The 13,559-nt window shown below is 32.1% G+C and overlaps 1 protein-coding gene across 2 annotated transcripts in view; it reads right to left on the bottom strand.

Annotated features, from left to right (window-relative positions):
- Positions 1 to 166: 166 nt before the first annotated feature.
- Positions 167 to 13,559, bottom strand: part of LOC125055110 — a 49,351-nt gene continuing 35,958 nt past the window's right edge. For both annotated transcript variants that reach the window (XM_047657357.1, XM_047657358.1), the window contains exons 9-23: positions 12,604 to 12,802; positions 11,217 to 11,352; positions 10,479 to 10,596; positions 9,818 to 10,004; positions 9,221 to 9,377; positions 8,210 to 8,678; positions 7,645 to 7,810; positions 7,467 to 7,509; positions 6,410 to 6,511; positions 5,949 to 6,076; positions 4,958 to 5,096; positions 4,621 to 4,824; positions 4,163 to 4,316; positions 3,673 to 3,859; positions 167 to 2,493 (exon numbers count right to left, since the gene is read on the bottom strand). In XM_047657357.1, the coding sequence (XP_047513313.1) occupies positions 2,413 to 2,493; positions 3,673 to 3,859; positions 4,163 to 4,316; positions 4,621 to 4,824; positions 4,958 to 5,096; positions 5,949 to 6,076; positions 6,410 to 6,511; positions 7,467 to 7,509; positions 7,645 to 7,810; positions 8,210 to 8,678; positions 9,221 to 9,377; positions 9,818 to 10,004; positions 10,479 to 10,596; positions 11,217 to 11,352; positions 12,604 to 12,802 (2,470 nt within the window). In that variant the 3' untranslated portion in view covers positions 167 to 2,412. The remainder of the gene's footprint in view (positions 2,494 to 3,672; positions 3,860 to 4,162; positions 4,317 to 4,620; positions 4,825 to 4,957; positions 5,097 to 5,948; positions 6,077 to 6,409; positions 6,512 to 7,466; positions 7,510 to 7,644; positions 7,811 to 8,209; positions 8,679 to 9,220; positions 9,378 to 9,817; positions 10,005 to 10,478; positions 10,597 to 11,216; positions 11,353 to 12,603; positions 12,803 to 13,559) is intronic.

Here is a 13,559-nt window from a genome sequence, read left to right as displayed (position 1 = left end):
TTTGAACAAAAATTAACAATAATGTATTTTTTTAAATATTATAGTTAATTCAAAAGGTACATCACATCACCTTTACTTAATTGATATTGTTTGTTTGTTAAGTAGGTCATTTGATAAAAATTTCTTTACTGAACGGATTAAAGAGTGGAAAATTAAACACAAAATGTCATTTTAATACATATTTTTATTGCAAGATTTCTCTACATAATACTACATTTAAAGACTATTCAATTATTACATATCAATAATTAAAAATTTACGATACACAATAATCGAAAAATCCATCACATAAAAAATGTATTATCTACATTACAATATATTAACGTGCCTTAAAAAATTAAACGTCATACAAAGCACCGAAAAACAATGGCAAAAAAACATTTTACATTTAAAAAATAATATAATGCAAAAAAAATTAAATATCGAAAAAAAAAATCTAAACTGCCATCTTTTATGGCAAGACTGTAAAGCTTAATCTAGTTCATTACAAACTATGCAAAACGGTGCAGATGAATAGTTGACAATTAACATTCTCACTAGAATGAAACGTGAAATGTCAATTATATTATATTCATTGATTCAAAATTGAATTAAATATTTCTAATTTTTAAGTAAAATGTGATAAAAATATTATTTTCGTTGTGATTTATTCTTACATAATAAATAATTAATTAATTTACTTCTATGAATTTTCCACTATTGTTTTTTCATACATAAAATGAACATCTATCGAATTACTCTATAATAATCAATATGAGATTCTTAAATAGAAAAAAATACTTTTTACAATACTACAAACGATTCAAAACCGGTATTTTAATAACCTTGTTATTAATGTGGTACGAATAATGAGTGATTTAATTCACGTATCAAAGGTCGAAATGTATTCCAATAATTCCATTAAAAAATTCCATTGAAATCATTTACAATTTTATTTATATTTTAACTGAAATCTTTTTCGATTTCATAAGAAATCCAAATCTGCTCGTACCCATAAATTATTACTTATACGAGATAATGTATGGGTTCGATTGTTTTTAATCGGGTAAAAATAAGCTTTTTATTTTTGTTTCTTAAGTTTTAAAGTTTAACAACTTTTGAAAATTCCTAACAATTTCATACGAACGTATATTAGATTTTTTGACTTTCATCTCCTCTTTATAAATGTCAAGAGCATACAAAAGCTTATGAAAAATGTAAATGAAGAACCGAAGAATTAAATTAACGTTAAACCTAACCTAAATGAGCATAATCAAAATTCAATGTTGCCACATAAAGCTACCATGCAATTAAAGTACTTCTTAAAAACTACTAAATACTCTCAACTTACACTAATTAAGTACTTTAGGAATGTGTGAAAATAAAATAGGACTACTTTTCAGATATCTTATAAATAAAGTAAAATCTATATAATCTATAAACTTTACGTCTTGTTCTAAACGGGGTTGCGCGTTCTAATAATTCATTACGTGGAAAAGTAATCAAAGGAACTTTCAAAGATGTCTACCAATTAAACCTAACTTAATTTGATTGTCAAAGGTACTATACACTTACCTACATATTACCATTAAAGCAAACTCTTATGGCGACTTTATTTTTAACACATAGTAAATTAAACGAAGTCTCAATAAAATAGCACCTATTTTGTGCTGCAGATAAATAATTCTGTGAAATATAAATGATATATTAGAATTTAACGATCAATGGACCTCAAATTGCTTTTTAAATTGATCTGTCACGTTAATTATTTTCAAGATCATAATATATATTTGCTCTCATGGATTTCAATTGGCTATATTTGTCGGAAAATCAAATGATAATTGATAAAATATTTGTAAAAATAAAATCTAAAAATATAAATTAAAGACTAAAATTAAAAAACAGGTACAAAAAATAATGATTTACTTTTATCTAACCTTAATTTAATAAGTGATGTCTTGTTAAAGGCAAATGGGGCAGACACAAACAGCTCTGATCTTTTTTTTTGTAACTGGGTAGTAATAGTTGACTCACAATTCTTGTGAAAATCAGATAAGCGTTTATTTTAAAGGAATTAATTGCTTCTTGTTTACTAAGGTAATAATCGTGTATTTTTTAAGTTAACTAATTCATTTGCAACTGAGCAATAGATGGTTGACAAGAAGAAACGAATAAAAAATTAAGTTTCGTGATAAAAATCTGGGTTCAAAGGCACCCAAAACAACATGAGCTTATCTAATATCTAAAAACTGAGAAACGTAATCAGTTAAAAAAAATCATACAATAAATATAATGTATTGATACTGATAACTGGGAGTATTTTCTTATCCTATATATAAATCTATTTCCCATTATATATAAAATAATGTCTAGGACGGACAATAATATAATTGCACTTTTGGGAATGTATTTCACTATTTCTACCATTTATTTTTAATTATGGCAATCTCTGTAGATGTGTATGTTGAATTCGACGAACTGTATTTTGCTCTCTGAATTCAAGTAGCATAATTCCTGGAAAGAAATGATTATTAGATTACAGAATACTTATATTATAAATACGTCCTCCATTTGATACAAAAGAAACTAATTTCTTAAATGCAAGAGAAATTTAGTTTAAAAATCGTGAAGATTTTACACTCAGCGCTTAGATTCATTATTACGTTCTTGTGTGAAGAGAATTGTCAACAAATAAATAAGATATAGTAATTAAGGAATTACTTAATTCTAGTTCTAAATTGCTTAGCACACAATATGTTTTCCGTTTGAGAAAAGCAACAAGGCGCTTAGCCATTGCATTTAAAACTAGTCCTTTAACAATATTGTAATAAAATCCAATCCAATCATATTAGAAAAACAAAGACAATCAATTAAAATGGTTCCATACTGTAACACGGCACATCTGAGGCCAAAACCTAAAAGGTTGTAGGACCACTGTTTTAATATAATAAAAATACGTTTTCGACTTGTGGGACTTGAATAAGTGTAATAATAAAAATCGTGTCGAACTGTAAACCTCGCTTGAATAGAGTCCCTTTTGTGTTTCTTCACGCCCGAACCAAGTAACCTATCTCAATCCATAATCCACCATATGAGATAGTAATCTTAATCCTTAAATAATAATTAAATATTGTAACAAGTGTGCCAATAACCAATCGACTGTATGATTGTAATAGCCATCTGTCGATACAAGCTATCCATGGGAGGTCGGATCGGTGTCTGTGGATAGACCTTTGTATGAAAATGACAGTTGACGAAAGCTCGATTTCAACAGTTAATTATTTTAACAGATTTTAACGTACACCAGTTTTTTAAATAATTAAAAAAGTGTTTGTTATGTTTTAAACATACACATGTATATTTTAATGTTATTTGTACGGATTTATTTACATACTTTACTTATTTGGTTTACATTGATTATCAAATATGAGTGAAAACTCGGTAAAATGGAACATCAAAGATCTTTTTTATCCGTCGTCAAAAATGGATTTTCTTCGTAAGGTTTGGTTATTGGGATGCAGATAGGAGATCGATCGGTGTCACGGTCTGATCTCAGATTATTATCAATCTGAGATTGTGGATTAATTATTGGGTTCGGTGTCAGGCACTACAGGGATCTTTCAAAATAACAATCTACTAAACCATACCCTAAATTCTAAAACAACAAACATTTGGAAATAGATCAGAACCAACCTTGATAGGGACGAAACTGCCTCGTAGCTTCAACGTCCGGTCCATGTTACACTCGAGTGTGAGCTTCGAAGACCACACATCCATGCTCGGAAGAGGCTTCGCTATGTCTTTGTTAAGTTGACAGTTCTTGTTCGTGTCGTATTTGCATTGGAGATCGCATAGACGGAGATCGCGGAGTTTTGACGATCTACAATTTATTTTATTATAATATTGTTTTTTAAATTTAGTTTAGTGATAATATTAGTAAAGCTAACTTAATAAACCTTCCCTGAACCACCACAAATATTTCAAGATTATAATTAGCAAAATCGGACCAGCCATTCTCGAGTTTGAGTGAGACAAGCGAATAGCAATTCTTTTATCTATAGATATTATATCGGTGTATTGTGGATATAGTATAATATTTATGTTTTAAATTTAATTAGAATTTTTGAATAGTCATACCTAACGAAACAAATCTTATTAATTACAAACGTAAAACTTATCTTACCTGAATAATATATCCACGTGCTTATGGTGCAAACAATGAGAGAGCGGGATAGAGTATGTATAGTTGTGTGGGGCGCGAGCGCACACTGACTCAGTGAATACGGTTATATTTGAAATCGATTTACTGCTTATTCCCACCGAAATCGTGTCGCATTCTGTGGATAAATTGCATAATAAATATTTGTTTAAAGGTAAGAAAATATATCACATATAAATGACATAATTGACTACACAAATATATCACATAGACCTTTTTATTCTTTGTTATATGAAAAGGACCCACGTTCTTTAAATTCTCATATAGAGTATTATGCCATGTTTATTCATTAAAGTCTCAAAAAAGCATAGTTGTTAGTATTTATTTTTTATCTAGAATCTAGATCAACTGATAAACAAATGAGATAGGTATTTCTCTTCTTCCATTTTATATGCACTACATGTATCAGTAGAAACACAAACCTCGTCCAATCTCGTCCGATTGACTTAATATCATCTCCTCCGAACTGCTCTTCAAAATCCCTTCTCCCTCCTCCCCCACTTCGACTTCCCTCTTCATTCTCCCCTCACTAATATTCTTGGCGTCTAGGAAGTTCGACTCCGCTATAATTTCTTCTTTTAAATGTTTCTTCATCTCCTCTTTTATTTCCGATGTGTTTTTATCAGCTAAAAAGTTCGAAAGATTGTTATAAAGTTTTTAGCATTTCTGTAATAATTCTTATATTTGACATCAAATAGTAATGTAAAAATGTTATGTGTATGTGTTGTTTACTTTTATGTGTCAATTTATAATACATACCAATGACTGGTGTAATAATTTTCTCTTTGATAATAGGCTCTAGTGGTCTAGAGTAGGTTTCATTGAGGACTTTGTCGGGTTTTCCGCGCTCCAAAGGTTCCTGGCTTTCATAGGTCTGTGGGGCGTCTAGGCACGACGACTGCAATTATAAGATTAATCAGAAATCTATTAATTTGTACGAGCAAGGTTCTGGCCCCTTAGCTTTTCTATTAAACACTTCGTGGCTCTAAGACTACAAGAAAATTAAATTATAAGGAGGGCAACGGACGGCCTTATCAAAACAAATGAATTCTTTAAGTGAACCCTGGTGAAGAAAAAAAGAACAAAATAGAATGGAAATGTTTAACAAGCGTTAAATTGTACCTCTGTTTATGGTACTATAATCAAGCTCTACTATTTCTATTCTTACCAATACATTCATCAACCAATGAGAAAATTTTCCAATATCCTGAAGGCAGCAATAAACAAAAGATACTGGTAAGATTGCGATATTTATATATAAAATGTTACGACAATTTCTCAACTAAGCCTTTATATTAAAACTAGAAAGAACTTCATTTGTAACTTTTGCTTCAAATACCCACAATTTTTAAAAAATAGTTTCGTTCTTTACTCTTGTTGTAAATAACAAAGATAATAAGAAATATTTTGAAAGTAATTTAGGCTAAATTATTAGCTCTTGTTCCCTTTGGAGTAGAGACTCTTAGACCATGGGTTCAAGTGCACAGGAGCTAATTAAAGATTTAAGTTGGTGCCTGATAGAACCGGTGACCTCAGAGCTGGTGCTTTCCTCAACAAATAAGTATCGCAATACAGCGAGGAAATGCTGCCAGCGTTAAAGGTACACTGCCACAGGGACCAAACTTTTTTAAATTTTAAATTATTTTTATTATTACTATTAAGGTTAAGAAAATTGTAAATACTGTAAATAAAGTAATTTAGTCTAATATTACATTGGCGAAAATTGATTTAAAACAGGACAATTAATTACCTGGCACTCCGCATCCAACTCATTGTCCGTGTTGATAGTGAAGGCACATCCTCCTCCAATGACGTCTGCGATGCGACTGATGGAAATGGGTCCCTCCCAACGAGGGGTCGTCGAAGTTTGTTCCATGTCTGGTAATAAATCAGTAATTTATAATATGTTTTGTGTCTTTATAATAAGACAAGTCCCGTATCTTCAAACAACATGATAACAATTATATTTATAGTACTGCAATACATCGTATCAGAAGATCATTATCTCGATTTTAAAAGATATTTGTTGCGCTTGCGACCGCGACGTCTCGTGGTAAATTTATAAACTAACTAAAAGTCAGTGATTAATTCGTGTAGTTATTTCGACACTATTTTTATGTTATATATATTAAACTTGTAAGATTACTAGAGACACCGGAAACACGTTATAATTACAGAGGATCTTTTACTATGGAATTTGAAAATACTTACGTAAGACATTTTTGACGTAGTTCCTAGATGCATGTAGAGTGGTCAAAGTCGGGAGTGGCGGATCTATTGATGTAAACTCCGGATTCTTGTGAGGGCCTTTCTCTAAAATAAAACTTTTCTATAACAAATACAGTATCAACAGATTAAAAAAACCTGGCTAGACTTAAATTGCCTTAAAGCGGCCACTGACGATACGTCCATTAATCCGAATGGAGTAGTCGTCGTCCAAAATCGTCTCATGAATGGTAAAAAAGTATTCCATTTGGATGGACGTCAGCCAGCTCTGGATTTCCAAAAGGATTGAAATCCATGCGTCCAGGCCAAATGGACGTCATCCGTGGCCGTCCGTCAATGGCAGAAACGTGCGCCACGCCATATGGAAGCAGTCCGAATTGTCCGTGAATGGGCGAAACGGCGTCCATTTTTTTGAGGTTTTTGTTTCAGTTTATGTTTTGATGTCGATGGTGGTGCATGTGCTGTGTATTTGTCAATCGTTATAATTTTTATTATGTCTTTGTCCGCGCGTGACTTTGTGTTGGAAGTAATAGAAAAATATAAAAGTATTTATATTTTTAAATAAATATATTTATATTATTAAATAAATAAAAGTATTTCTTTGTTTCAACCAATCCTTCATCAACCTTCTCTTAGGTTTTTTTTTGTCTTTTTAATAAAATACACACAACTGCTGCCACCAGTAAAATATTGTTATCCATAGTATTATTTATTTCCGTTCCGTACGATTGCAAAGTTTGAAGTGACGCCATGCGTCCAAATGGAAGTTTTGTGAATGGTACCGTATCTCGATAAATTTCCATTTGGAGTGCATCCAAAAGGAAGTCTACTAAATGGACGTATCGTCAGTGGCCGTCTTTAGACTCAAAAAGTCGACGTGTGTCAGGCACAGGAGACTGATCACTTACTTGCCTATTAGATTGACAAATGATCATAAAACAGATACAGAAATCCAGACCTAAAAACGTAGGTGCCACTGATTTATTTATTTTATTAAACTCAATGGTCAATAAACATGCGTATATATCGATAAAATAATCACCTTTCGCTGTTTTCTTCGTAGCTGCATGTTGAGGTTTTGAATTCTGAAAATTTATTAATTGTTAGTATAGTTTTTCTCATTTCTACTTTGGCCAAACAATTGGCAACTGTAAAACTGTTATTACCATTTAGGCCTGAACAAAGCTGGAATATTATATAAGTAGACATTGTTTATATACCTGTATTTGGTTTTGATCAGGCGGCGTTGCTCTATGTACGGGCGCATTGTTTAAATTAAACTTTCCATAATGTGGGTAGTTTGAAAATTTCTCGTGCATCCGTATCTCTTTCATAGACAATAGTTCTTGGTGCTCTCGGAAGTATAGAGCTGACATTACGACGAGACTGCAAAATTTTACATATTAGAATATTTTAAATTTAATAGGATAAAATAAATTCAAAGTATTAATAACAAGCGTAAAAGTAGAAAATTCCTAGTTATTGGATAGCCTAACGTTAATCAACATACAAAGTAAGTTAAAAAACTATTTTATATGCATTTGTCGGCCTCCTGACAAGACTGCTATTATAACATTTATACATCCAAACCACAGCAGTTTTCAAATGTAACATATCATGATTTAGATTATAATATTATATGTAATAAAAAAAACATCGAACTAGTGACAAAAAGCAATAAAATGTAACTGAAAACTTTATTTAATTGAAAGAATTCTTTAATATTTGGTTACCTAAACATAATACAAGATTAAAGTATAAAAACGTTAGTTGACGAGTACGTACCACACAGCCATAATAAACACCAATATAGTTATTACAATTTGTAACAGTTTATTCGAAATCAGTTCATTGCCATCATATCCATACTTTTTTCCGCAACACATGTTGCCATAAGCAACATCTCTCATCCATAGACACGACTCCTTCCTCGTACTTATTTCGTCTGGCATCTTTTGTGGAGTTTCCAACGTACTCACATACGTAGGATAATTGCTGTCCAAATTTTCAGATTTCTCCGATTTCGAATGATATCTAACACATGTTTTATTATAGTTATAATATTTTCCATATTTCGAGTAAACTTGACAATTTTTGCACTGTTTTCGGGTGTATTTCGGGGAGTTGTGACTGAGTTTATGGCAACCCTCGTGTCGGCGGATAGAACGCGCGATATCTCGTATTTGGTCTATGGAAATGTTGCCATCGCTGTAGAATGATTTCGAGGATGCCGAGAGTCCTGAGAAACGGGAGTCTAGAAATAAAAGAAATACTTTGTTTACATACTAGGCATTACATAATCGAACTGAGATGATCGTTATTTTAGTTCGGAAGACTGATAATGCCCTAATTAACAAAATAACAGACTAAGAAATATAAAAAAGCAAAAAGGGTCGCTTCGAGTAATATTCGCGTGTTGTTCCCACGAGAATGTAAATGCGTGCTCTTATTTCACCATTTCCTGATAGAGGACAAATCTTTGTTTTTGATTTATTTTATGATTATTAATTACTTAAGATGTCATGTGGAAGATGGTGTAATGGTTGCAGCTCCTTACAAACGTTGTGTAAAACAAAAAACTTGGCTATTAAAAAGAGTGGCGGAGAGTTTATTGCCAGTTCTTCTCTTCCGTTCTACGCCCTTGATTTGAGACCAGTTCTCAGCAGAGAGTATTAGCAGGCCAAAGTCGTTGCATAACAAAAACTTTAACTTTTTTCATTTTATTAGTAATTTTTAGTTGTTATGTTATTTGTATTATGTTTCAATGGATAAAACGAAATAGATAGATTGGCTAACCGTTACTAGCACTGGACCTAGCACTGTCTCTCCGCTGCAGTCCAATCTTGCAGAGTCGTCTATTCATCTTCTCGAGCTGATCTATCCGTGACTCCAGGTGCCCCGTCACCTTGCACAGCTCCTTGACAGCACCTAAGTTCTCCATGAAGATACGATCCTGGAACAATGTTTAGGACGATTTAAAATAACGCCATTTTCACGATAAGCTTAGTTGGATTTGTTTATTTAAAGTATTTTCTGTTATATTTAACTTGTAATTTGCTATACTAAAATTTGTCTATGTATCTATGTTACGCATGCAAATAGGTTAAGTAAAAATATAATACAGAGATCATTATTTGTAGAAAAACTTGCAAGAAATTACTAAAAAAGGGCAAACTCGGGCAAAAAAAATACAAATAAACTACTACTACAAGAACTGTATTGTATAAGGCTGTTCAAATATGCATTTAAAAATACATATTTGACGTCCATTAATAACTATATACACGGACTCTCTATCATATGTTTATATAATAAACTATGAAGTGATCCTAAGCGATCATGATAAAAAAATTTACTTAAAATATTCTGATTTCTAAAAAAACTTTTTCTCACCTTGTTAACAACCAAAAACTTGGGAATCGTATCTCCGTTGGGTAATGTGACATCGCCGGCCTCTTTTACTGCGTCGGGTAACACTTTCCTAACTTCCTGTGCCAGTACACCCGTGTCACGTGAAGTGGTCCGTGGGTCCCAGCCCACAAGACCCGAATGTTCCGCGAACGATGGGTCGTAGTTGAATCTATAAAAGAAAATATATGTAAGTATATAGCGAAATAGAATAAAAATAATAATAATAAATTGAAATTTTACTTAAATGTATGTAGCTATGTAGATATTTTACATACCTACAGATCGAAATAAAAAAATGGTTTTTGCCGACCAATAAGTTCCCCCCCTTAAAATAATTTATACATTTTTGAGATAAAGACTATCTATATGTGCACTATATTTATAATTAATTAAAGTAACAAAAAAATTACACCGATTTCAAATACTTAGGTAAATAATTGGCATACCTATTTTATATGTCTAGAAATGCGTAAAATATATACATATCGAGGAATAGATTATGACGAAAATAGTAATTGCTCAGTAAATTGTAATTTAGCTGATTATATTTAATAATAATAAATAATAAATACACAATCATTCACAGTTTTTTGGTTTTCCGTTAAACAAACACAAGAGATCGAATAAATGATACTTCACTTACTTAACAACGCGTATGTTCGCAACATTCTTCAACTGTTGCGCAGTGTCCAATTCCACAATATCATGCTTTGCGCGTGCGTCTGACGGATGCACTATATGACCCATCACTTTCAGGTTACCTGAAGACATAGTATGACTACTATTAACGATAATACTCGTCTTACTTATAGACACACTTTGAAGATTATATTTATAAATATACATTGATGGATTACCTACTCATTTATATTTATTATATTTTTGTCGTTTTTGAAGTTCGATGAGCAGAACATTACTGTTTTGTTAAAGGTAAAAAAATGAAAGGCTCTTTTAGACATAACATTTCTACTAAAAGAACACACAAAATAACAATAATAAAAAGAACGAGAGAAAACAATTGTTTTTCTTTTAAAGAACAAGGTATGTTTTAAGTGTGTATGGAATGTAATAATACTAATACTTAGTAGAAAAAAAAAATGCAAAAGTTAGCAGTCTGGGTAATGACGTATACTACTGGCATCTAAAATGCATTACTTTTGTCCCAAGATTTGATTCTCTTTCCCTCCTTATTCTTCTACTACATTAACTGGTAAATAATTATTAACATTATCTGACATCTTTGTTCCAGTAACAATAAGTCACATTTATCTTACGAACAAATTAATTTGCTTGACTTTTTACTGGAAGGCTTGCATGAGTGATGCTATGATGATGCATAGCAGAAATTTATGGGCGGTAGTTAGCGTTTAAAATAATCTACCATTAATAACACAGCTCTCATCCGGTCTGTCCGTGTTAATCCCAACTCGTCCGTTGAAATGCACGCTGTTCTCCGACACTCCTCGCTGCCACCAATTCTCTGAACAGTCAGACTCGAATTGGCCGGGATTTGATGCCTAGAACAATTAAAACAATGGTGCAAAATATTTATAAACACATAAACAAAAACATTATTATGTTGATTTTACCTGACATATTATAAAGACTTATTCATACAAATAGTGTTTGGCTCGTTTATTTATACATAACGACACAGGAGAGATCAAACATCTAATCTATTTGGGTTATAATTACTTTGTACCATTCACGGAATACAACAAAGTAGAATAGTATTAAAATTTATTTGCCTCTTTACAACATTGCATTTTACGGGTTTACATGCTGGTGCCTTTAATAGGACTGTAGAAGTCCTGTGGTAACAGGTCACCAACCTTCCAATACCGACAGATAATATACAAAAACATGACTATTACTAAAGAAGAATGAATGAAAGATGTAAGAATTAATAGTGTATGGATTATAATTTTACTTTAAAAATAGGTTTAGGTTTAAAGACTTTATTTCTCAAAAAAGACAATAAATGTCACTTACATGAGAATAATACTCTAGATAACATAACATTGTAGTCGTTCTTAAAATAATCACAATAAAATATAGCCGTACATGCAATAAATTTAAAAATAAATTATTTAAATTAAAATTATTATTTAATTGATTTTAAAAGTAATTTTGTTTAACATATTCACTTAGCTTCGATTTGAATGAATTGATAGAAGTAATATTTTTTATATTTGTGGGTAGTTTATTAAACAGCTGTGCGCCTTCGTAGGTAAACATTTTTTTGCCGTAGTTTGTACGTACTTTAGGTAATGCAAGATAACTCGTTCGACGCATACTTCGTACACGTGGCGGTTTAGAGAAAGCTAAACTAGTATGGAGAGAACTTGTTATAAATTTTTTTACAAGAATACATGTGTGATAAATATAAAGTTGTTTTAGATTCATTATGTTTGTGTCTCGATATATATTTATGGTAGGTGCAAGACAATTATACTGGAACAGTATTTTTATAATTTTATTTTGTAATACTTGAATATTTATTAATTTAGTTTTAGCGGCGCTGCCCCATACTTCAATTAAATAAAGTAGATGTGGCTTGACCAACGAGTTGTAGATGGTGTAAAAATGAATTGATAAATTCTAATACAAATCCTTTGGCTAAAATATTCAATTAGTAACCCACTTTCTCGCAACTTTTGCATGCTATATTTTTGCTGGATTTGACTTGTTTGAAAGGGTTGGCATATCACCATACCTACATACATACATGACTCACATTGAACTAAGATTTACAAGGATAAACTCACCCGTACAATAATCCTGTCACTCGCATGAGCAGCCACAATATATTCACTGGTAGCCGTGTGAGCCTTGAGGGCTACCACCAGCTGGAAGTGCCTCTGGTCAGGGTTGGGACGACCCTTCTTCCGCATATTGTTGTTCGTCGTTTCCGCAAAATGCAGTCGACCGACAGTTATTTTAGAGCCTTCACGACGGAGTTCCACACTAGAAATAAATGTTACAATTTGTCTAACTGATCAATTCGTGCAGCGAACCGAAAAAAGATGGAATCCGAGATGTGGTTTTGGAGGAGAAAGTTGCGAATACCATGAAAAATGCAAAAAGAACCAATAATGGACTTATTTTTTACTTTATTCTTTCTAAACCAACTTTTTTTATCTTTCAATAAAGTTCACAAAAAAGAGTGCGACTTTACATGAATTACAACAATCTAGCCTATACAGTAATTATGGCTAATAAGTAATATTACGTTGACTTTTTTATTTTCGACAATACTAGTGAATAGCTTTCTTCTTTTTTTAGTAATGTTCATTAACAGTCTTAGTGTTCTATAGTTCTGACACTATGTTCGTGTGTCCGAGATACCGCACTTGCACTTACATTCACTACACTAGGTTTATTAACTCAAAAGGTTTGGTTCTCTCTTATAAAAGGGTGCTTAGCTACTTCGGCCATATTTCCAGGAGAGAACCGAATAGTCTCGACAAGCTGCTAATGGTAGGGAGGAGTGATGGAAGAAGAAGTCCTAAGGGAGGAGGGGTCCCTTGAGACAATTATGTGTCTTAACATCCCTAAAGCACTAAGACAAGCTGAGGATAGAGTGGTGTGGAGGCAGCAACTGGACGTATTGGCTTTCCAAGACAGGCACCACCTTTAGTAATGAAGACTACGAAGAAGAGAAGAATTGCCGGCGGAATTGAGGCTTATAAATTAGTATTACTGGCTATAAGAAGAAAGGACT

Source organism: Pieris napi, chromosome 13, assembly GCF_905475465.1.
Source record: "Pieris napi chromosome 13, ilPieNapi1.2, whole genome shotgun sequence".
Taxonomy (NCBI): domain Eukaryota; kingdom Metazoa; phylum Arthropoda; class Insecta; order Lepidoptera; family Pieridae; genus Pieris; species Pieris napi.
The sequence above is the reverse complement of the archived record's forward strand: the minus strand, read 5'-3'. Positions and strand labels throughout refer to the sequence as shown.